We start from the raw sequence: 26053 nt of genomic DNA on the forward strand, positions 1-26053 counted from the left end.
GCGTGCACACACACCCACTTGTTCTTTGTCTTTCACCCTGTGTGTGTTGAAGGTCTAGTGTAAACAGTGAATCTGTCTGATGTACAGTGAAATGTAAATGAAATGTGCGAGCGTTTCATCAACACACCAACAGGATTTGGATTGGTAGGAAAAGTGAATCGGAGAGAGAGAGAGAGAGAGAGAGAGAGAGAGAGAGAGAGAGAGAGAGAGAGACTGTTTCAGCAGGGTAGGAGAAAGTCAGATGTGTGTTCTGGAGGATGATGGAAGCTCATTGATCTTTTTTCTTGGTGTCTTTGTTTTCTTTCCTTTCCATCTTTTCACATATGCTATATGCAATACAGGTGTTGCAGGTGCAATACCTTTATCTCCTCTTCCTCCCTCCCTCTCACCACGTCATTCTCGTGTAAGGCGGCAGAAGCACATGTGCACACTTATGGTATGAACACACGGGTACACACACGCACACGCACATGTACACATATGTGCTCACATCTCACAGGCACACTGGACTCATACTGAACTCTTTCCAAGCTTCCCTCTCCTCCACCAGCTCTCCTCCTCTCTCCTCCTCTTCACCCACTCAGCCTGTCTTTAAGTTTTTATCCTTTATCTATTCCTCTCTCTCTCTCTCTCTCTCTCTCTCTCTCTCTCTCTCTCTCTCTCTCTCTCTCTCTCGCTTTCTCTCTCTCTCGCTCTGTTTCTCTCTCTCTCTCTCTCACACACACACACCTCTGCCCCCACCTCCTCCTCTTGTCTCTTTAATACGCACCACACCTGGGACACCTCTTTTGATTCCTCTGAATGCACCATTAACCCTGTTAGATACCTATTCTATGAACCACTTTTAAAGCCGGACCGAAACTGAAGCGCTCCTACATTCTTTCTATTGGGAAATAAATACGTAGAAAAATAATTGAAAGATTATATAAATATGTATTTTCCCCCTCCATTTAAGAGTGCCCCTTTCTTCAGCTTCTATCAGCCAAACTTTATTTTCCCTGGTAATCACAATGACATCACACATTCATTTGCATACAACCTATCGGATGAAATCATTAAAATGTGAAACCCCGCCCACCCATGCTTGTACTTGTCACTCAAATGTTGGCTGATGAATATTCATGGTGAGCAGACCACTCCCCCACATGGACGATTGAGAACATGTATGGATAAAGGTCTAAAAAAACACACAATATAAGTAATTTACAGATAATAAATTTTGTAAATAACATCTCACACAAGTCTCTGTCTTATTCTCTTTGTCTTGGACACTTCTTTGTAAAACTTTTCAGGGTCATGGGCATGTGGGAGCCATTTGTTTAGCAGGGTAGGCCTATTCATCATCCGTTGCTCTTACTATTAGATTGCTTCTCGGCGCCAGGGTGGGTGGCAAATATTATCACTGTAATGTCGCTGTTTGTCATTGTTTGAGTCAGACGTGGATGAATCATAACAATACTGTAATAACTCAATTCTTATGGTCACAACCCCCCTGAGTTCCCCGAAGCTGTCATGTCCATCTACCTCAGGCATGTATGTAAGTAACCTGCTAACATCTATTTCAGCATCTCTGATATATTCTCTGCACCACTGCACTTTATCACCTCTTATTTCACCTGTATGAGTCAATCCTGGTGTGTAAATCTGAAGATTGTTGTGTTGCCGTGTTGTTATTCTACGTTAAGTACACCGAGAGAGCCACGAAACCAGAGTCAAATTCCATGTGTGTACAAACCTACATGGCCGATTAACCTGATTCTGATTCTGATCTACACAGATGGTACAGCAAAACATGAGACTAAGTGTCGGTTTGTGAGTGAGTTAGATGCCGGGTTCGTGATGAAAAACTTGTTAGAAAATTGTTAAAGTACACTTTTTAACGGTTTACTGGTGAAGTGATGTTGGCACAGGGATGGCTCCTTCTGTTAGCGCCACTCTTGGCCGCGTTGCAAGTTTTAATTCCACCCAAACACTCTAGCAGCTGATTTAACTAATTAGCAAAAGCTCCACAAAGACAGAGTACTAATTACAGTAATCAGTTGGTCTTAAAACCAGTGACAGAACATCTGTGAAAGGGTTGTTGGTGAGGATTTAAAGGGTGTTGGTAGTGATTTAGTCAGTGGTTTACAATGCGTCCTAGCGGAAGAAGCTGACTCAAAGCCGTTGTGAATCTGGGTCATTGACATCAGGGGTCTCAGTTACAAAACAGTTCATGAACTTCACAGGAAGTTGAGTCAGTTCATCTCATCTGGACGCAGCGTTTAGAAACGTTTCATCACTCATCCAAGTGACCTCTTCAGTCTCAGCTGACTGCAGGTAGAGAAGAAGAGAATAAGAAAGAAGAAAGCCACTTTATTTCATCATTGTACAGGTTACATTGAAATTTGTTCTCTGCATTCAACCCATCCTATTGTATAGGAGCAGTGGGCAGCTTTTCCTGGGTGCGACGTTAAACTGCAACCGTCAGGTTGTCAGCGGCTAAACCGGCACCCCCACTTCAACCCTTGGGTTGTTGTGAGGAGGGTGTGTGGACACCCAGAGGGACTAAAAACAAAACCTGTCAAAGGGCGGATGAGTTCCTCTGTGAACCAACAGCCATCCATACCTGGAGAGGAGATAGGGACCACCAGGTACTCCCCCTACTGAAACACAATGATGACTCGACCTGTTGAGGCATTAGCTGTGCTCCTACGACCTCCATAGGTTACGGAACTGATGATGATGATTATGATGATGATGATGATGATGATGATGATGATGAATGGGCAGCTGCAGTGCCCGGGGAGGGACCAACTCCAGCTCTTCTTTCCATTGCCTTGCTCAGGGGCACAGACAGGAATATTAACCCTAACATGCATGTTTTTTTGATGGTCGGAGGAAACCAGAGCACCTGGAGGAAACCCACGCAGATACGGGGAGGACATGCAAACTCCACACAGAAAGGACCTGGGATGGCCTGGGGTTCGAATCCAGGACCTTCTTGCTGTGAGGCAACAGTACTAACCAGCGGGCCACCGTGCCGCCCCGTGGAGGTATCCCTGCAGATGTCCTCTTAGGCCCCTTTCCGGGTTCAGGGATAGTCATTCCCACTTCGTTGCCATCTATGTGAAGAGGGAATGACCATCCCTGAACCGGGGGGGGGGGGGGCTAAGAGTACATCTATCACCATTTTACAATGCTGTGGTTGCAGATATTCCCCAATCCTCTGTGAATAGTAGATCATGGCCATTGTAACTCTAGTTAATGGTCATGGTAATTTGCATATGAAACTGATCGTTGTTTTCGGTCGTTATGCCACTGTATTGTTTATAAGGGTGGGGATACCTGCAGTCAGCTTAGACTGAAAGGGTCACTTATACCCCTTTTCCACTACATGGTACCGACTCAACTCGACTCGACTTTTTTCTTTTCCGTTACTGGAAAGTACCGGCATTTTGGTAACTGTTACCACTTTTCTGGTACCGCCTTAGTCGAGGTTCCAAAAGAACTGGAGCGGGTACCAAAATCAGTGCAGACCAGCTACACTGAGGGGGTGCTGCTACGGAAATGGAAAACGACACTCTGCGAGTCGGGTCGAGTCGAGTTGAGCCGGTACCATGTAGTGGAAAAGGGGCGTTAGCTGAGTGATGAAACGTTTCTCTCAATAAACGTTGTGCCCAGATGAACTGATTCAACTTCCTGTGATTTTCTTACCTGGATTATGGAGCATGCAGAGAGACAGTTCCTGAACTTCATTAGTTTTCATACGTGCAAACTTTGCTGTACTGTACATATTGTTTCTAAAATGTAAATCTTTGACAAATCGGTGTCTTAAGAAAGAGATTTGTCTGACACGCCCTTGATAAACCACAAATGAGCTGTGATTTGAAAGCGTGTGAACAAGCTCTTGAGTTGGTTTGGGTGTGTGATTGTGGCAGCGAACCAAGAGCATTTTGAATAAAGGCTTCAGGCAAGCAAAATCATGAATTCTTGAAATCTTAGAATGAAATCAGTGTCTTTTACTGGCTTCCGTAGAAGTAAATTGGTGGACTTATTTCAAAACCACTGAAATTATTGCCAGACCCCTTCACTCGGTTTTAATACCACATTCAGTTTACACAGTGTAGACAGTGCACTGTGAGGGTCCAGCTGCTGTCCACTACTTTCTCAAGACTACGATGCTTTAGGCTGGTACCTTGGTATCCATCCATCCGTCCATTATCTGAACCGCTTATCCTGCTCTCAGGGTCGTGGGGATGCGCCTATCCCAGCAGTAATTGGGCGGCAGGCGGGGAGACACCCTCAAAGAGCCCACACACACACCATTCATACCTAGGGACAATTTTTTTTTTTAGTATGGCCGATTCACCTGACCTACATGTCTTTGGACTGTGGGAGGAAACCGGAGCCCCCGGAGGAAACCCACACAGACACGGGGAGAACATGCAAACTCCACACAGAGGACGACCCGGGATGGCCCCCGAGGTTGGACTATCCCAGGGCTCGAACCCAGGACCTTCTTGCTGTGAGGCGACTGCATTAACCACTGCGCCACCATGCCGCCTATCAGCAGTAGCTAGCCTATATGCAAACACTGACAGCGATTCAACAATTCATAGTATTTGTGTAGTGTGGGACGGCACGGTGGCGCAGTGGTTAGCATGGTTGCGTCACAGCAAGAAGGTCCAGGGTTCGAGCCCCGGGGTAGTCCAACTTTGGGGGTCGTCCCGGGTCGTCCTCTGTGTGGAGTTTGTATGTTCTCCCTGTGTCTGCGTGGGTTTCCTCCGGGGGCTCCGGTTTTATTGTTGTGTTGTGTTGTGTCTGTTCGATGTAAAATGGGACATGTCAGGAGTGCGAGGTGCAGAGTCTGCAAGACACCTGATGGTGAAAATGATTATGATAATCTCCCTTGCCATTCATCACTCACCTTTCCCCTCCCCTTACCTTCCATATCCTGCTCTTGAGCCTCCACATCCCTTTCACCTACTAAGAAGTTCCCAGGGCAGGCGAGACCCCCCTCTGTGTGGCCTGACACACACACACACAGTTACACATAGGATTTCTTCTACAGGGGTATCTGGGTAGCGTGGCGGTCTATTCCGTTGCCTACCAACACGGGGATCGCTGGTTTGAATCCCCATGTTACCTCCTACAGATGCCTGGTCGATGCACTAGCGCCTCCTCTGCTCGGTCGGGGTGCCTGTTCAGGGGGGAGGGGGACTGAGGGGAATAGCGTGATCCTTCCACGCATTATGTCCCCGGCGAAACTCCTCACATGTCAGGTGAAAAGAAGTGGCTGACGACTCCACATGTATCATAGTCGGCAGCCCTCCCCGGATCGGCAGAGGGGGTGGAGCAGCGACCGGGATGGCTCGGAAGAGTGGGGTAGTTGGCCGGATATAATTGGGGAGAAAAAGGGGGAAAAAATCCAAAAAAAACAAAAAAGTTCCCAGGGCAGGCTACCCCTCTGTGCAGCCTGACACACACACACACACACGCACACACGCACACAGTCCTGGCTTTTATAGCCAGCCAGCATGATTGAAAAGACACACTGGCAGACAGACAGATGCAAAGACACACACACACACAGGCACACACAAATTACTCACCACAACAATCTTTCATTTGGCATCAGTTGGCCACTACTGTATTGAAACTGTCAAAGCTGCTCATAAAAATGTCAAAATAAAACTACATTAGTGTGGCACAGTTTTGCCAAGCGCGCACACACAAAAAAAGCAAACAAGCACAGAGTGACAGTTAACTTGACAGTTATGGTTTTATTCAAACCTGGACAAAAACAAACAGGAGGGACGATCATGCAAACTGAAACCAAAGTTGACTCAAACGTCCACTGCTGCAAAAAAAAAAAAAAAAGTTACAGAGCAAATACTTGTGCATGTACTCATAGTCCAGAACTCTAGATAGAAGGGGTGGTGGTGGTGGTGGTGGTGGTGGTGGGGGGGGGGTCGACATTACACAACTGCCATTTTAGAAGCCCTTTCACCGACCACTCTGCAGTCAGTCACAGAGAAACTGCTGAGAGTAGCCAAAGGGCTACTGACCCTTGCACACACACACAAACACAACTGTGCACAACACATACACATTCAGCCACATAGCCAGACTGACAAGGCTAATATAGCGAGGAAGACAGCTTCTCACACACACACACACACACACACACACACACACACCTAGACTGACAGACTAATATAGCAAGAATGACAGAGTAATATAGCCAGCAAGTGGGCGAGACTCACACACACACACACGAGCCACACACACACGACCATACCGACACACAGGCCAACAGGTTCAGCACAGTGAACTGCTGTGTTTACCGATGCCGATTACCGAGCTGAACAATACGGGACGGTTTATGAGGAGTGTGACACGTGAAAAGACGAGAGAGCTGACGTTAAATTCTTCTGAACCTTCACTTCAGGTTTTATGCCCCTGCTCCTCCATACCCTCTTTCACCCTCTACACCCTTTCCCTCCCGTCCTCCTTTCTCCTCTCTCTTCCCATCGCCTCCTCTCTCTCCCATCTTTCATCTTTTCCCCCTTTCCACCAGCCGCTTTCCTTCTCTTAACCCACCCCGTCCCTTGTCTCCATCATCCGTCCCTCTGTGATTCTACCTTCCCTCCTCCCATCACTTATTCCCTCCATCTCTCCCTGTGTACCTGCTTCTTCATTCTCAGTCTCTACCTCTAATCTACACTCCTGCGGGACCCCCCCCCCCCACACACACACACCTCTGTCTCTCCCCTGACATGCCGGCCAGGTGCAGTGTAGCGTGTGTGGTGGCGGTGAAGCGGAAGGCTGCCGAGTGCGCCTCTTAATGGACGGCATGTGTCTTGATGTTAGACCCCCTGTGCCTCGGCCTGTTCTGTTCTAAGCCCTCTGTCCGTAAAACACAAAACTGCTCTTTCAGGCAACATGGCTTTAACAGCATCCTGGGATGCAACCACATCTCCAGGGTAAATTGCATGTGATGAAGAGGGCGGGGGTGGTACTAGCTAACAGCATTCCTCTACCCCGCTTCAAAATCCCAAAGCTACCAGATTTGGAGTGACAAAGTTTTAAAGTGGGTTTGGGTAATATTTATTTATCTAGCATGTGACCATCAAACCTACGTTTTGTTAGCCACTGGTTTCTTATGCATCCAAAGTGTTGCTCTTTATTTCTTTAGCTGTGTCCCATTTGTTTATGGTATATAGTGTTAGCAGCACGCACATGTTGGTTAGCATGATGTTGGTAATGCAGATTTTGTATGTGAAAGGTCTGTAAATGGAAATATAAATATGGAGCTTCTGGTCAAAACTGTCCCACAACTCTTGGCCACTGACCAGGGGGAAAATTTTCAAAGCAATACGGCAAACAAAAACTTGGGAGAAGCAGTAGTTGGCCTCGACCAATTCAAAATTTTTTTTAACAATTTTATGATAAAATGTTATTTGCATGAAGAGCCAAAGCTAAATCAAAACAGACAAAGCAAGGGTGACAAAATTATTCTAATATGAAAGTATGGTGTTATGAATGGTGTGTAAGGCTATGGTCACACATGCGAAATTAACATTAGCGAGTATTCGCCTCCCATTCACTTCGATTCTATGCAAGCGAAGAGGCAAATAAAACATTCGCCTCCGGTCCATAAAACTATGATAATGTACAAGTGAGACAATTAAGTGAAAACATTTATTTATCTTTCTCTGGACTTCAGTGTACATTTGCCCATTGCAAAACCAACAGCTGCTCAAACGGACCACAAACCAGCAAACTGATTTCCATGTGCGTCACATCCTGCACTGCCCACATTCAGCACAACAAGAGATGAATTCCACCTCGGCAGGTGATGGTCATTTGCCTGCATTCGCGCATGTGTGACCATAGAACACACAGTATGTGGTGGATACTGCATTCTACATACTAAATAATTTCCCCCAATATTATGCAGTATACACTACATCTCATCTCATCTCATCTCATCTCATCTCATCTCATCATCAGCTGCTTCTCTGGGGTCGGGTCACAGTGGCAGCAAGCTAAGTAGGGCACTCCAGATGTTCCTCTCCTCAGCAATGCCCTCCAGCTGCTCCTGAGGGATCCCAAGGCGTTCCCAGGCCAGATTGGACATGTAGTCCCTCCAGCGAGTTCTGGGTCTACCCCGGGGTCTCCTCCCAGTTGGATGTGCCCGGAAAACCTCCAAAGGATGGTGCCCAGGAGGCATCCTAATCAGATGCCCGAACCACCTCAACAGCGGCTCTACTCCGAGCTCCCTCCAGATGTCCGAGCTCCTCACCCTATCTCTATGACTTAGCCCAGAGACCCTACGGAAGAAACTCATTTCATCTGCTTGTATCCCTGATCTCACCCTTTCAGTCACTACCTAAAGCTCATGACCATGAGGGCATCTGGGTAGCATAGTGGTCTATTCCATTGCCTACCAACACGGGGATCTTCGGTTTGAATCCCCTTGTTACCTCCAGCTTGGTTGGGCATCCCTACAGGCACAATTGGTTGTGTCTGCGGGTGGGAAGCTGGATGTGGGTATGTGTCCTGGTCGCTACACTAGCACGTCCTCTGGTTGGTTGGGGTGCCTGTTCGGGGGGGAGGGGGAACTGGAGGGAATAGTTTGATCCTCCCACATGCTACGTCCCCTTGGGGAAACTCCTCACTGTCACCCAAAGGAATTGAATCAAGTGCAACTGAACTTGGTATATATCCGTGAAGACGTATCGCCTCTCATCCAAGAGGCTTCATCAGTTCGTGCCTTTCTGACTAGACCAAGCTAGTCTGACTGGCTGGTGATGAAACTCAGATATTTATCCTCTTTGGAGTCGTTATCAGAGCTGATGATGTCCATGGCTCTTTGTGTTCCAATGTTTAGCAACGCCCGTCGTTATAAGAGGTATTGATGTGTGTGGCTCTTTGTGATCCGATGTTAAACAGCGACGGTCGTTGGGGGTGTTAGTTTCGACTTCGTTAGTGCTCCATCCAGTGGTCATGAGTCGTTGGAGCCGTTAGTGACCGACTGTTATTCTTGGAGGCTAAGCTTCTTGAGTCTCCTGGGTAGAGATGAAAGGACGGAGTTTCATCACCAGCCAGTCAGACTAGCTTGGTCTAGTCAGAAAGGCACGAACTGATGAAGCCTCTTGGATGAGAGGCGAAACGTCTTCACTGATATATACCAAGTCCAGTTGCACTCGATTCAATTCCTTTTGATAACCATGACCTGGATGAACGAGAACATTCACAGACATCCTCACTGTCACGTGAAAAGAAGCGGCTGGCGACTCCACATGTATTGGAGGAGGCATGTGGTAGTTTGCAGCCCTCCCCATACGGCAAAGGGGGTGGAGCAGAGATTGGGACAGCTCGGAAGAGTCGGGTAAAAAGCGGGGGGGGACTCATGACCATAGGTGAGGGTTGGAACGAAGATTGACTGGTAAATTGAGAGCTTTGCCTTCCAGTCAGCTCCCTCATCACCACAACGGTCCGGTACAACATCCGCATTACTGCTGATGCTGCACCAATCCACCTGTCAATCTCTCGCTCCATCCTACCCTCACTTGAACTCCTTCACTTGAAGCAACAACTCATCCCCAACCCAGAGGGAGCAATCCACCATTTTCTGGTAGAGAACCATGGCCTCAGACTTGGAGGTGCCGATTTTCATCCTGGCCATTTCACACTCAGTTGCAAACCACCCCAGTGCGCGCTGAAGGTCGCGTTCTGATGAAGCCAACAAAACCACATCATTTGCGAAGAAGCAGTTCTGAGGTTCCCAAAACAGACACACTCCCCACCTTGGCTGCGCCTTGAGATCCTGTCCATGAATATCACAAACAGAATCAAAGACCAGGGACAACCTTGTTGGAGTCCGACATCCACCGAAAACGTGTTTGACTTTGTGCCAAGAATGCAGACACAGCTCTCACTTTGGTTATACAAGGACTGTATGGCTTGTAGAAACTGCCCTAGTACCCCATACTCCCGCAGTAACCCCCACAGAGTGCCCTGGGGTACATGGTCGTAAGCCTTCTCCAAGTCCACAAAACATATGTAGACTGGCTGGTCAAACTCCCATGCCTCCCTTGGCACTTCTGCAAGGGTAACGAGTTGTCCATTGTTCCACGGCCAGGACGGAATCTGCATTGTTCCTCAGATCCTAACCTTAACCCTTAAGGTTAGGATCCGAGGTTCGACAGTCGGTTGGAGCCTGCTGTCCAGCACCCTAGAGTAGATTTTTCAAGGGAGGCTGAGCAGTGTGATGCCCCAATAATTGGAGTCCCCTTTTTTATACACTACATACTTTAAGTATATAGAATGAATGACCCAACAGTTCAGACATCGCTGTTGTCAACTCACCATCTTGATTTTTGCTGACTGATCAACAGAGGTTACTTCTGTCTTGTCTTTGGATGTTTCTCATAGGTATGTATGCAGGTAGGTTTTCCCGAAATAAAACCATCAAGAATACCTGACAGCATGAACTGTCACCCCTAAACTGCTGAGCCTTAATTGTCGGCATACACACTTGTATGAGTCACACTGGTAACAAGCAGCATTATACATTAGCATTCCTCTCTCAACATAACCTCATCTCCATATTAATAGTGCTGAAATTGAGCCTTCAGTAAGGCTAGCCTTGGGAAGCTCCCCTTATATTCCTGTCTGCAATAAGGGATTAGGATTAACATCTGTGCGGATTTTTTGCTTTTCTATTATGATTGCTGTTTATATTCGGGTTTAAAGGGAGGAGAAGTTCTGCGAGGATAATCGCATTTTGAGTGCTTCACAATATCTCTAAGCATACTGCGATAGTTTGATGGGGGGGTGGGGGTCCCGTGCCGTCAGCTGTTGCTGTTACATCACCTTATAGTTAGAGCAACTAAAGTTATATTTCGCAATATTGCCACAGTTAGTAGATCCGAGTTAATTTCATTCATTGTGACCACCGCAGCCCCTAGTTGTCTTATTAGCTCACTTAACATTAGCTATTTAAGCCATCTTAATTTAGCTAACGTTAATTGTTTCATCATGTTAGGCAGCTGCAAACTAGTCATTATGAGATGAGTAGAGATGGACTACTATTAACCAAAATCTACCATGACGTTGTTATCGGGAACAAATTCCTTTCTGTTAATTTTTTTTTCATCCACTTCTGTTGACTCTTGGCCCTCTGCACACCCAGAGAATCCATGTAAAGAGTATGGTCTCAGGCGGGGGCACTCTTCATGAAGTAAAGCCTTGTGTCTTGATGCATGCTCAATAATCCAGGTAAGAAAATAAATTAAGGTTGAATCAGTTCATCTGGATACAACGTTTATTGACAGATACTATGTTTCATCTCTCTTCTAAGTGACCTCTTCAGTCTAAACTGACTGCAGGTATCCCCACCCCTATAAACAATACAGGTACATAACAACCGGAACCAACGATCAGTTTCATATGCAAATATGGGTGTGAGCATTAACTAGAGTTACAATGGCCATGTGTACTGTTCACGGAGGATTTTGGAATGTTTGCAATCACAGCATTGAAAGATGGCGACAGATGTACTCTTAGCCCCCCCCCCTCGGTTCAGGGATGGTCGTTCCCTCTTCACATAGATGGCCTCTTTGACTCCCCATTCAAACCAGCGTTCCTCCCTATCAAGGATGTGCACATCCTCATCCCTGAAAGAGTGGCCACTGGCCTGTAGATGGCTGTAGACTGTAGAGTCCTAGCCTGACACGTTAACTCTCCTGTGTTGGGCCATCCTCTTTGTCAGCATCTGTTTAGTTTCCCCAATGTACAAGTCACGGCAATCCTCCTGGTACTTAACCGTGTACACTATATTGCTCTGTTTGTGCCGGGGCACCCAATCCTTGGGGTGGAGCAACTGGTGCCGCGTGAAGCATAAGGCCTTGTGTGTTTCGCATTGTTTTGGTTTTTTTCTCAAAGTTGAAGTTTGCCACTGCTGTTGGATTAGCTGAGAACTGCACAGGTTCTTCCTGAAGTCCTTGATGTCATTGTCAAAAGTAATGTTCCATAAAAAGTAAAGGTGAAAATAGAAACCTGTACACTTCTTATGACAGCTTGCATTCATACGCGTATATATTGTAGGGAGATGCTACCGCAATAGTGGTGACTTGTTTACTTCCGGTACTTCCCTGGATTCGTGTATGTATACCCAGTCCTGCTGCTGTTTTGTATCTCTCTTGACATCTTGTTTTCTATCGTGGGCTTGTCACGGTCGTGGTAAAACCCGGCCTGCTGCCTCTCAGCTCCTATTCTCAGCTCCTATTCTCAGCTCCTATAGTCACTTCAGCGAGGCCAAAAATCTGTCGGTGCAGCAGTTGATCTTGAAACACGGCAGTTCAGACATGAAATATTCAGCAAAGTTAAAAACTCCCTGTATAACCGTGGCGGCAGGACAGGGGGTGGAGGGGAGTTGGGGGGGCGGATGTAGCGGGCTCGGGTCACGAGAGAGGGAAGAAATGAGGGACGACAACTGGCCGATACCGGATAGCACTGGCTGCATTTTGGGAAGCAGCACTTACTGTCGACATGGAAGAAGAAAGAAAGAAGACAGGTTGACAGGATGTTGAGCAAGATGCGAAAGAGGCGAAGGGGGGGTGCAGGTGAGGCGAGGCAGTTGAGAGAGAGAAAGCCGAGACTTTGCGGTGACATTTATAACATTCCATAAAAAAAGAAAAACAGGAAGGAGCAGACTCATCCTGCAGTGCCATGTTTTCGAAGGATGAGATCTGTTTGAGTACTGTGACCTTTGAAGGGGAAACGTAAAACCCCATTTGAGGTTAATTGTGTCCCATTTTGGCAATGGAAAACTTGGCCATCATTTCGCTTGATGACTGAGTAGGTAAGGCACTGGATAGGGGACCAAATCTAACTAGTTTCCTGAACAAGATGTGACGTCGTCATCCATTTCTCATCCAACCAACTCCGAGTCTACCAACATACATGTTCAAAACCTTCATAACGGTTCAATAACATAGACCAGCTCACCTCAACTGGTCTCTCTCTCTCTCTCTCTCTCTCTCTCTCTCTCTCTCTCTCTCTCTCTCTCTCTCTCTCTCTCTCTCTCTCTGTGTGTGTGAGACGAGCACATCATTCCTCACTCAGATCGATGGAAAAGCAATTTCCTCTATGCTGTACTCCACCCACCCACAAACTGTGTGGAACGAAGAGAGGCTCATTCAGACCGTCCTCATATGTGAAATAATAGAGCCGCTTCAACATCGGTCTGAAATTAGGAGAGGTTTTTTTTTTTCGTAAAAGGTAGATAATGTGATAGCTAAAAGGTTGAGAGGTGAAAAAAGGTAAGATATGATGTCAAGTTCAGAGGGAGATGATGACATGCTCCTCAGTCTTAAGTCAATCCTCACACCTTGATGAGCCGGGGCTCCGTCTGTGTCAGCGAGCCAGCACCCAGTCTCCACGCCAAGATGGGTCTGAACCAAAGGGACGCTCGCTCTCGAGACCGTCTTTGTTCATTTTGTGACGCTTACGTCTTTCATTGCTGTGATTCATCATCGCCGGTCCAGTTGAATCACGGGTGAAGGACTGGACAGAACTCTCCAAGGTTTGGGTAGTGAATGCTCCGGTGGAGAAAGACGGGCCGACAGAGACATACATGCAAACACATAGGGCTGGGCAATAACTCAACATTATCATTTCTTATCTACCAATGGTATTATATTGGGAGGGAATTCTGATATTGTCATATCGTGGTATACAATTGTGTCGTCTAAATTAATGGTAACGAGATCTGTCACCCAAAATTTGGTCTGAAATATTTGAAGGGCGTTATTATTTGAAAACTGGTTTTGATTATTCCACTTAACATTACCAAACAGTTCAAGTTTGGCAATGTTGGCTTGAATCTTAAATATGGTATTTTTGTATATGCAAGCAGGTATCTTGATATACACTCACCGGCCACTTTATTAGGCACACCTGTCCAACTGCTCATTAACGCAAATTTCTAATCAGCCAATCACATGGCAGCGACTCAATGCATTTAGGCATGTAGACATGGTCAAGACGATCTGCTGCAGTTCAAACCGAGCATCAGAATGGGGAAGAAAGGTGATTTAAGTGACTTTGAACGTGGCATGGTTGTTGGTGCCAGACGGGCTGGTCTGAGTATTTCAGAAACTGCTGATCTACTGGGATTTTCACGCACAACCATCTCTAGGGTTTACAGAGAATGGTCCAAAAAAGAGAAAATATCCAGTGAGCGGCAGTTCTGCGGGCGAAAATGCCTTGTTGATGCCAGAGGTCAGAGGAGAATGGCCAGACTGGTTCGAGCTGACAGAAAGGCAACAGTAACTCAAATAACCACTCATTACAACCGAGGTATGCAGAAGAGCATCTCTGAACGCACAACGCGTCGAACCTTGAGGCAGATGGGCTACAGCAGCAGAAGACCACACCGGGTGCCACTCCTGTCAGCTAAGAACAGGAAACTGAGGCTACAATTCGCACAGGCTCACCAAAATTGGACAATAGAAGATTGGAAAAACGTTGCCTGGTCTGATGAGTCTCGATTTCTGCTGCGACATTCGGATGGTAGGGTCAGAATTTGGCGTCAACAACATGAAAGCATGGATCCATCCTGCCTTGTATCAACGGTTCAGGCTGGTGGTGGTGGTGTAATGGTGTGGGGGATATTTTCTTGGCACACTTTGGGCCCCTTAGTACCAATTGAGCATCGTGTCAACGCCACAGCCCACCTGAGTATTGTTGCTGACCATGTCCATCCCTTTATGACCCCAGTGTTCCCATCTTCTGATGGCTACTTCCAGCAGGATAACGTGCCATGTCATAAAGCTCGAATCATCTCAGACTGGTTTCTTGAACATGACAATGAGTTCACTGTACTCAAATGGCCTCCACAGTCACCAGATCTCAATCCAACAGAGCACCTTTGGGATGTGGTGGACCGGGAGATTCGCATCATGGATGTGCAGCCGACAAATCTGCAGCAACTGCGTGATGCTATCATGTCAATATGGACCAAACTCTCTGAGGAATGTTTCCAGTACCTTGTTGAATCTATGCCACGAAGGATTAAGGCAGTTCTGAAGGGAAAAGGGGGTCCAACCCGGTACTAGCAAGGTGTACCTAATAAAGTGGCCAGTGAGTGTATGTCAAAGTCCCCTGCAGTTACTGAGGTTATAATTTCTTAAGATTATTATTATTTTTGTTATTTTCTGCCTTTATTAGATAGTGATAGTCGAGAGAGACAGGAAAGGCAGGGGAGTGAGAGGGGATGCCATGCAACAAAAGGCGCGGGCCGGATTCGAACCCAGGCCGCTGCGGTAAGGACTCAGCCTTATGCAGTATGCGCTCTACCAGGTGAGCTACCGGGGTGACCGCTGTGGTTATAATTTGGGGGGGGGGGGCGGGGGGGTTCCTTTTTTCTTCCTAATTGTATCCAGCTAGTTACCCCACTCCTCCGAGCCGTCCGGGTCGCTGCTCCACCCCCTCTGCCGACTACCACATGCCTCCTCCGATACACGTGGAGTCGCCAGCCGCTTCTTTTCACTTGCCAGTGAGTAGTTTCGCCAGGGGGAGATAGTGCGTGGGAGGATCACGCTATTCCCCCCAGTTCCCCCTCCCACCCAGAACAGGCGCCCCCGACTGACCAGAGGAGGCGCTACTGCAGCGACCAGGACCCATGTCCACATCCGGCTTCCCACACGCAGACACTGCCAGTTGTATCTGTAGGGACGCCCGACCAAGCCGGAGGTAACATGGGGATTCGAACAGGTGATCCCCGTGTTGGTAGGAAACGGAATAGACCACTACGCTCCCCAACGCCCTCCTGTGGTTATAATTTCTGTATCGGCCAGCACTACAAACACGCAAGTACAGACAGGAAGAAATGAAGGAAAGAAGAAACATAAAGATGGAAGGAAAGAAAGACCAAAAGATAGAAAGAAAAATAGAGAGGAAGAAAAGAGAAATGGGAAGAAAGAAGGGAAAGAAGAAACAGAAAGGAAGAAAGCACAATGGAAGAAGAAAGAGGACGGAAGAAAGAAAGTAAAATCCAAACACGTTCAAAAAGGAAGTAGCAGAGGGACACGCGGGGGGGGGTGTTGCTGCAGTCACCAGGTGAGAGTGTGAAGGGGTGTCGGGTTGTGGGGGGGGGGGTTGCAGGAGAGGTGCCAGGCTGTGAATAAGTTGCCATAGGCCATACTGTAGATTCACTGAAACAGCAACGAGTCAAACTGGCACGAAGACAACTCGGCGACAACCAGCACACTCTGTCATGCACACGGCAGGGTTGAGGGGGAAATGTACAAGTTGGGCATTTGTGAACGTCCGCAACCATGCGTCTTGTTAGGACGAGCATGCATGGCTCACCACGTGCCTCTGTAGAGTTCTGCAGAAGAAAGCTCATAAAGCAGTATTCTTCCCACCTAAACACCCATCGTGATGCTCAGCTCTTTTGGCGAACTACTACATCAGTAGATCTGGTGTTGTTGCTTCAGCTGAGCCTTGTGCACTAAATCTTACCTTTATAATTGTGATTTCCAATTACTACATTTCATTGCGAGTGAGTCGTGGGCCGTGCTCTCTTGTAGCATTTATCAAGCAATTTGACATTGAAATTTCATCCAAATGAAAATTATTGACACTCGGGTGATGTATGTTTTGTATTTGTCCAGCCTTCCATCCATTATCTGAACCGCTTATCCTGCTCTCAGGGTCACGGGGATGCTGGAGCCTATCCCAGCAGTCAGGCGGGGAGACACCCTGGACAGGCCGCCAGGCCATCACAGGGCCCACACACACACACACACACACACGCACACACGCACGCACACACACACACACACACACACACACACACACACACACACACACACACACACACACACACACACACACACACACATTCATACCTAGGGACAATTTAGTATGGCTGATTAACCTGACCTACATGTCTTTGGACTGTGGGAGGAAACCGGAGCACCGGGAGGAAACCCACACAGACACGGGGAGAACATGCAAACTCCACACAGAGGATGACCCGGGGTGACCCACCGAAGTTGGACTACCCCGGGGGCTCGAACCCAGGACCTTCTCGCTGTGAGGCGACCGCGCTAACCACTGCGCCACAGTGCAACCCTGTTTTGTATTTGTTTGAACCATTATTTTTCTAGTTTTTACACACACAAACAAATGCGCTAACTCAACATACATCCACACATGGTGTAATGATTTACTTTTGCCTTTCTCCTCTATTTTGGATCAGCAGAAAGAGTACATCAACATTTTCCTTTCAATAAAATGACATTTCCCTACAATTAGAAAACTGGTGCGGCGCATCTAAAAATACAGAATATAATGAAGCCCGTCTCCAGCTATGTCGTCACCATGACAACCCCACCTAGCGAAACGTGGCTCCTCAAGGAAAGCAGAGGTGAACGACGTGTCAAATACAAATAAAGAAACAAGAAAACTACTTAAAAAAAAGACCCACGTTCCCGCCGGTTATAAATATTTAAACATCGCCAGTTGTGTTGCACACCTGGGCAGTGGCGCCTGGCCGCATTGCAGTGTGCGAGAGCGTTTATGCATGGATGCAGGCCTGTATGAGTGCCCTTGTGCTTGCGTGTATCGCACAATCCTGTGTGTATTGTCTGTCTCTGCATCTCCCTGTTTTCGTGTGTGTGTGTGTGTGTGTTTCTGATTTGGTGCCATAGGTGTGGGTAGAGCGATGGCTGTGGTCAGAGTGAGCTCAGGCAAACCAAAACGGACAGTGAAATGGACTTTTTTTTTTTTTACCTTGTTGGATTATTTCTCCAGTCATATTATGCACGTATTCAACAACTTGTGCCAACTTACATGTTTTTACTTATCTTACATCAAAATCTAATCACCATAACTCCCTGTGGAACGGCCACGTTTTTGTGATGGTGTCACCAAGTGCGAGCGGGCGGGTAAGCAAAACTTTCCAAACCAATAATATAGTGTTGTCTTGAACAAGGGCGGCACGGTGGCACAGTGGTTAGCGCAGTCACCTCACAGCAAGAAGGTCCTGGGTTCATGCCCCGGGTAGTCCAACCTTAGGGGGTCGTCCCGGGTCGTCCTCTGTGTGGAGTTTGCATGTTCTCCCCGTGTCTGTGTGGGTTTCCTCCCGGTGCTCCGGTTTCCTCCCATAGCCCAAAGACATGTAGCTCAGGTGAATCGGCCATACTAAATTGTCTCTAGGTGTGAATGTGTGTGTGTGTGTGGGCCCTGTGTGATGGCCTGGCGGCCTGTCCAGGGTGTCTCCCCACCTGCCGCCCAATGACTGCTGGGATAGGCTCCAGCATCCCCGCGACCCTGAGAGCAGGATAAGCAGTTCAGATAATGGATGGATGACTGAAAGGATGGATGTTTTGAACGATCCTGTCAAGTTGTGCAGGATCAAACGCACATCTCTCCCTATGTTTCGTCCTGCCCTGATATCCCGTTTTGGATTTTTTTCCCCCTTTTTTTCTCCCCAATTGTACCCGTCCAATTACCCCACTCTTCCAAGCCGTCCCAGTCACTGCTCCACCCTCTCTGCCGATCCAGGGAGGGCTGCAGACTACCACATGCCTCCTCCGATACACGTGGAGTTTCGCCAGGGGGACGTAGCGTATTCCCCCCACTCTCTCCCCCCACCCCCACCCCCGAACAGGCACCACGACCGACCAGAGGAGGTACGAGTGCAGCGACCAGGACACATACCCACATCCGGCTTCCCACCCGCAGACACGGCCAATTGTGTCTGTAGGGACGCCCGACCAAGCGATCCCCGTGTTGGTTAGCAACGGAATAGGCCGCTACGTTACCTGGACGCCCCCTGATATCCCGTTTTGCTTGGAAACAACGTCACATTACAGAAGCAAGATACGCTCTGAAGGCCATTTCTTCAGGTGAATTCAGCTCACCTCGGTCACATCCGGTTCACAGCCGTGGCGGTAGCCCCTGTTCAGTGCAGTGCAGCACAGTTCATCGTAACGCGGTGCAGCCTTGCTGGCTGAGTGTAGCCCGGTGCGGTGCAGTTCAGTTGGCTGCGATTCTGTTGTGTTCGAACGGTCATTGTGTTGTGAAGGAATTCTGCACCTGGGAGAGGGCGCGAAAACAACGCAACGAAGCAGCACTCAGCAAACAATATCACCAAAAGTCAGACAATGTGCCGGCTGATAGGGCCGCAGAGGGAGCCAACAGGTCAGCGGGGGGGGGGGGGGGTGTTGCGTTTCTGTGCTATTTACAAAGTGTATTAGACTGTAGTGCTCCACCACAACAAGAAGGAAGCCGTTTAATGGCTTGCGTAGGTTGAACAGGTATGCAGCATTTATTTGCAGCCAACTGTTAATATCCAAAACACATTTTCTTCCCCTTGTGGGCTTGAAGGCGTCGGCCAATCTGTGTTTTATGTATGCACAAGTGTGTGCCGGTGTTTAAGTACACATGTATAGGTGCCCTTATTTTCCTATGAATTTGTCCATTTATGCTTGACTGGGTACAGCCACAGAGTGCGTGAGGTGCAGTGGCTTATTGTGTGGCTTTTTTCAGAGCTCATGTGCAAACATTCACCAACCAAAATAAAAGTCCCTGCACTAAGCATCAGGGCACGGGGCACGAAGGGGAGCGTGGAGACGGGGGGTCTTCTCTCAGAAGCATGCTGGATGTGGACATCTTTTTGTGCCTAATTTCTGGTATTCGGTGCAGATAGGATGGGCATTACCTCTAGAGATAGGAGGCGCTGTGACTTTCCACCACCAGTGTTGATTGACAAGGAAAAAAATATGCTACCAATACTATTCGCACACTCCAGTGAACATGCTCCCACCATACATATTCATTAATACTCCCCCCCCCCCCTGTCTGTCTCTCTCTGTCACTCTTACACACATAGACGTACACAAATGCATAATAAATGTCCAAAAATACACCCACAGCTCAAATGTAGTACATTCACAAGTGCCAGTAGCATAAAGGCACCCCACTTCTCTCTCTCTCTCTCCCCCTCTCCCCCCCCTCTCTCTCTCTCTCTCCCTCTCATTCTCTCGCTCTCGCTCTCACTCTCGCTCTCTCTCTCACACACTCTCTCTCGCTCTGCTCTGCTGCTCTCTCATTCTCTTGCTCCCCATTTCACTCTTTGTTTTCCCTCCTCATGGTGCCACGAAACCTTCTCCTTCTCTTTTTATACCTGCTATGATCTCCTGATGAGAGAAGCCCTCCTCCTGTGGATTAGCTTCTCTCTCCCTCTCTCTCGCTCTCTGACTTCCCTATGCCTCTCTACATGGACGGGGAGAGGACCGAGACTTGACTCTCCTATGTGACTCTCTTCCTCCTCCTAATTCACCCCCCCACCCCCCTCCATATTCCCCTCTCTTTCTTTCTTCTTCTTCTCCTCTTTTTCGGCTGTCTGACGGCGGGATAACGCTGGGATAATGTTCTATTTCCAGCTGGTGATCATGGCTGGGACAGTTCTGCTGGCGTACTACTTCGAGTACACGGACACCTTCCCCGTTCACATCCAGGGCTTCTTCTGCTACGACAAGACCTTCTCTAAGCCCTACCCCGGGCCGGACAACACCAGCAAGATCCCCCCCGTCCTCATCTACTCGCTCGTCACCGCCATCCCCACCTTCACGGTGAGTGTTGCTGGATTGCATGCGTATGTGCATCGAGAGAGGCAATGATGAGAGAGAGAGAGATGTGTGAGAGGAGAGCAAAGTGTGTGTGTGATGTGTACCTGTATGCACCTTATAGAAGGGGCAGAGAGCGCGAGAGCCCCCCGTCAGAAGGTGAAAAGTTGCCCTCTAGGAGGTGTCTGGCTGCTGCGAGCCACAGAGAGGATGTGTATGAATGGTGTTGTTGTTTTGTGCGTGCAGTTTCTTTTGCCTATGCTGTTTGCTGTGTTGTGTGTGCCTACCTTGGTATCCCTGCGCATATGATGTTTTTACGGCAGATGTTTTCCGTTTTTTATAACAACCGACCTTTTTTCCGCTCTTGTGGCTATTGGATTGATGAGGCTGTCCGTCTTTGGTGCTTCTCTCTGCTCTTTCGTAGATGTAGTGAACAGATTGGTGAGCGGCATGGAGGTAGCCCCCTCCATCTTTTACAGACAGAAGTGTGTGTGTGTGTGTGTGTGTGTGTGTGTGTGTGTGTGTGTGTGTGTGTGTGTGTGTGTGTGTGTGTGTGTGTGTGTGTGTGGACAGAAGGAGGAGACTCGGGCCTGTGGTCAGCTGTGTGAGTGGACAGGAATAGCGGCAGAGACGGGGATCAGCAGAGGCCACGCGGAGATGAAATGGGAGTGGGCAGCTAGGTCGTGAGAGACACAGACAGGCATGAATAGTGGAGCAGCTCAAGGCGTACATGACTGTCAGGGTACCGGGTCCTCCTGTGTGAGGAGAAGAGCGTAGGACGACTGTTGAAAGTAACGATAAACGCACAAGAAAGTAATTCGAGCGGGAGATGGTGTGTTTATGTGTGTCCGTGAATTTGATAACAGGGGCATTGTGCATAAATGTGTGTGTGTGTGTGTGTTTGTGTGTGTGTGTGTGTGTGTGTGTGTGTGTGTGTGTGTGTGTGTGTGTGTGTGTGTGTGTGTGTGTTACCAGGTTTTTCTGTTCCCCCATTAGGATAGAAAAAGTTGAAACCACCTACCTTCTGGGGACATTTTATGCGTCCCCATGAGGAAAAGGGTTTGTATGCCCTTTAGGGTGAGGACTTCAATTTAGGGTTAAGGTTAGGGTTAGGGTAAGGGTTAATGTTAGGATTAGGTTAAGGTAAGGGTTAAGGTTAGCATTAGGATTAGGTTAGGGTAAGGGTTAAGGTTAGGATTAGGGTAAGGGTTAAGGTTAGCATAGGATTAGGTTAGGGTTAAGGTTAGGATTAGGGTAAGGGTTAATTTTAGCATTAGGATTAGGTTAAGGTAATGGTTAATGTTAGGATTAGGTTAAGGTTAGGGTTAAGGTTGAAATTAGGATTAGGGTAAGGTTAGGGTAAGGTTTAAGATTGACATTGGAATTAGGTTAAGGTTAGGGCAAGGGTTAAAGTTAGGATTAGGTTAGGGTAAGGGTTAAGGTTAGGCATGTAGTTATGATGGGTAAGGTTAGGATTAGGTTAAAGTTAGGGTAAGGGTTAAGATTAGGATTAGGGTTGGGTTAGGGTAAGGGTTAAGGTTAGGATTAGGTTAAGGTTAGGTAAGGGTTAAGGTTGGAATTAGGATTAGGTTAGGGTAAGGATTAAAGTTAAGTTAAGGTTAGGGTAAGGGTTAAGGTTATGATTAGGATTAGGGTAAGGGTTAAGGTTAGGATTAGGTTAAGGTTAGGCTAAGGGTTAAGGTTAGGATTAGGTTAAGGTTAGGGTAAGGGTTAAGGTTAGGATTAGGGTTGGGTTAGGGTAAGGGTAAAGTTAGGATTAGGTTAAGGTTAGGCTAAGGGTTAAGGTTAGGATTAGGTTAAGGTTAGGCTAAGGGTTAAGGTTAGGATTAGGTTAAGGTTAGGGTAAGGGTAAAGTTAGGATTAGGATTAGGGTAAGGGTTAAGGTTAGGATTAGGTTAAGGTTAGGGTAAGGGTTAAGGTTAGGATTAGGTTAAGGTTAGGGTAAGGGTAAAGTTAGGATTAGGTTAGGGTAAGGGTTAAGGTTAGGATTAGGTTAAGGTTAGGTAAGGGTTAAGGTTAGGCATGTAGTTATGCTGGTTAAGGTTAGGGTTAAGGGCTAGGGAATTAATGTAGTCAATGAGGGGACCCACAAGTATAGGGTGACATTGTGTGTACATGCATGCATGCATGCGTGTGTGTGTGTGTGTGTGTGTGTGTGTGTGTGTGTGTGTGTGTATGTGTGTAGATGTTGATCTCCCAGTGAGGTTGAGGGCAGCAACTATGAAATGTGAGGCACAAACACACTTCAGACGAAGAAAAATAAAAAAAGAGTGGGCTATCAGAATACACCAAATGTAACACATAAGTACAACCGCAACACAAAACAGACAACTGATAGGTCCATTTCACATGTAAAACACATCACAGTCGCAGAACAGCCCAGGCCACACTAGCTGGCTGTTGCTGCAGTGTTGCACAGTTGCAGAATACGCCGGCCCACACTCAGCTCAGAGCCCCCATACGCCCTGGACTAGACCTGTCCGAAATTATATTAGGAGATGTTAAACAGGTTCAAATAGTCTGCTTGATGGCGACAATAGGAGATTGTGCACCCATTTGCACACGTTGCAAAGTGATAATTTTGGTTTTTGCAACTGTGATTGCTTCACACACACACACACACAGACACACACACACACACACACACACACACACACACACACACACACAAACCAAAAGCACTTTGGTTGTATCACAGTTGTAACTACTGATCTGCTATATCAGGGATCAGCAACAATTTATGTCATCTCATTCATGTACTTACGTACACAAAAGACACGAAATTCCGTTTCTCCCAGCCCACAGCAGTGCAACACAAAAAGACAAAAACACATATCCAAGACCTCCCAAAAACAGTACCATCAAAACATACAAAGCCAGAAAGAGAAAAAAAAACTAAACACAAACAGTCAACAACAAAGTCCATTCAGTAAATTTGCCACACAATTAAAAAAAAAAATCACTGTCCACTAGAATGCACGCCAGCCAGGATGACTGCTGGAACCGCCGGTCTGCATGGGCTAGCAGTTAGCTTAGCCTACCCCGCTTCCACGTCCTGTCAGACCGCCCTCGGTGTTTCCTCTTCGGGCACAGGTCTGGTTAGGGCCATGGTCTTTGGGCCCACAGGACGCAGCAGACCAGGCTCCCTCAGCCGATCCAGCGCCAGCCCTCCCAGCCAGACACCTTCAACACACCTTCCCGCACTCCACTCCACACAACGACACAAACGTAGACGCAGACGAAAACACTGCACAGCCGATGCTAGGCGAGGCCGCCGCCAGACCGCCCTCGATGTTCTCTTGGTGTTATAGGAACTGCCGTTCTGCATGGGCTAGCAGTTAGCTTAGCCTGCCCCGCTCTCCCGGCCGATCCAACACTAGCTCTCCCAGCCATCAAACGAAATTGACGATCACAGACATAAACCCTGGTAAAAGTTCTTCACACCAGAGCGTCCACGGGGTAAGGCATTCATTAGGCCACCCTTACCCGAGGGATAGTGGGTGTAGATTGGTGTAGTTGTTCGGGGACTCGTCGTGCTCCAGCGACCCCTCTGGCCCATCCGGGCGCCTGCAGCCAAGCAACCGAAAGCGTTCTCCCTACGTCTCCTCCGCGGCCTGAAGGTAATGCTATCCATGCGAGGCTTCAGCGTGTAAAATAGCGAGAGTAGCCGACACGAGTTTTAAATAAGTTGGTGTTACGACTATCTCCTTCCTGTGGATACGTGAGCCAGGGGAGTTATTCGACAAGAGTTCCGGCCATATGCCATTGGGTTAATCGGGTGGGATAAGGGGGAAAAACTAGAAATAAATTTCAGGGGAAAAAAAATAGTTCTTCACACAATGACACAAACTCAGATGTAGACGTGGACAAAGACACTGCATCGTCGGCGCTGGCTCTCTAACGCGAGCTCGCGCCGCCATCTTAGATGTTATGTGGGAAGTTCCCACATAGCATCACTATGTTAGTAAATGGAGGATGTATACTAAAAGTGCAATAGTGTGGATTGCTTGACACCACAGTAGCTTTGCTGATCCTAAACTGAGTAGGCTGGTGAAGCTGCCCTAGCCAAGGGTAAATTACAGTGGAAGAAGATGACCTAGGTCACAGCACATTACTTGCCACAGCTAGTCTGGCCTGACCTAAGTTGACGGAGGCCTCGGTGTGTGTAACGAGCCGGCAGGTATATCACCACACTTACACCCCCCCTCCCACACAGACACACACACCACCCTGTCTGTGGCGGTGCCAGTCTGATGCGGATGGGCCTCGCCATTTGCTGTTGGCTGTAGAGGCACTTGATCTCTTTTTGCAAAGAGCAGCAGCGAACCAGCTCTTAGCTTCTGGTGAGACGGTGGCTGTAGAGCACTAAAGCAGAGGCATTTAATGAAAAAAGCGTTTGGTTCTCGCCTCGTGGATGTCAAGTAAGGGGGTTTCGGAGACACTAGAGCTTTTTTGTTGCCAGGCAACGGGATTTCATTTAGGCACGTATCGGGAACATATTGGCTGTCCTCGGATTTCACTGTTTTGACTCCGACTTGAAGCTGGAATAGGTGATACCTTCCGATCTTTCCCTACCTCTGACAGGGAGAAATACAAACAAGGTGGGGCAGCCGTTATCGCTCGTGTGCCATTAGCTCTGCAGTAAACATTTACCACCCTTGTAAAAATGGCGTCCTGCAGAAAGAGCACTGGACCAAAAGCTAACACAGAAAATCTAATGAAATACAAAGTTTATGGGGTCAAGCTATATGGGAACACTGCTCTACTGTGATATTTAATGTAGAATTGGCCGGGTAGCGTAGCGGTCTATTCCGTTGCCAACCAACACAGGGATCGCCGGTTCGAATCCCCGTGTTGCCTCCAGCTTGGTCGGGCGTCGCTACAACCACAGTTGGCCGTGTCTGCGGGTGGGGAGCCAGATGTGGGTATGTGTCCTGGTCGCTGCACTAGCGCCTCCTCTGGTCGGTCGGGGGCGCCTGTTCATGGGGAGGGGGACCTGGGGGGAAAAACGTGATCCTCCCATGTGCTACGTCCCCCCTGGTGAAACTCCTCACTGTCAGGTGAAAAAGAAGCGGCTGGTGACTCCACATGTATCGGAGGAGGCATGTGGTAGTCTGGAGTGAGGTAATTGGCCAAGTACAATTGGGGTGAAAAGGGGGACCCTCCCCCCCAAAAAAAATGTAGAATTGGTAGATTACCCGTCCAACAGTCGCATCGCCACATCGTCATCACGTTTCAGTCCTTTTTCCTCCTTGAGTAGGAACGTGTTAGCCATTGCAGCAAGTTTCCTCCTACCTGGTCAAAAATTTCCCCAGCAGTACATGGAGCGTGTCCCCAGCCATGGTGGACACCTAGCCCAGATATTAGATGGAATAACTTTTTGTTAATGTAGCAAAATC

The 26053-nt window shown here is 47.9% G+C and overlaps 1 protein-coding gene across 1 annotated transcript in view; it reads left to right on the forward strand.

The window, feature by feature from the left end:
- plppr2a (phospholipid phosphatase related 2a) overlaps positions 1-26053 on the forward strand; it is a 93302-nt gene that overhangs the window by 36886 nt on the left and 30363 nt on the right. The window contains exon 2 of the mRNA XM_056288341.1: positions 20451-20639. Within this exon, the coding sequence (XP_056144316.1) occupies positions 20451-20639 (189 nt within the window). The remainder of the gene's footprint in view (positions 1-20450; positions 20640-26053) is intronic.

Source organism: Lampris incognitus, chromosome 10 (genome assembly GCF_029633865.1).
Source record: "Lampris incognitus isolate fLamInc1 chromosome 10, fLamInc1.hap2, whole genome shotgun sequence".
Lineage (NCBI taxonomy): Eukaryota > Metazoa > Chordata > Actinopteri > Lampriformes > Lampridae > Lampris > Lampris incognitus.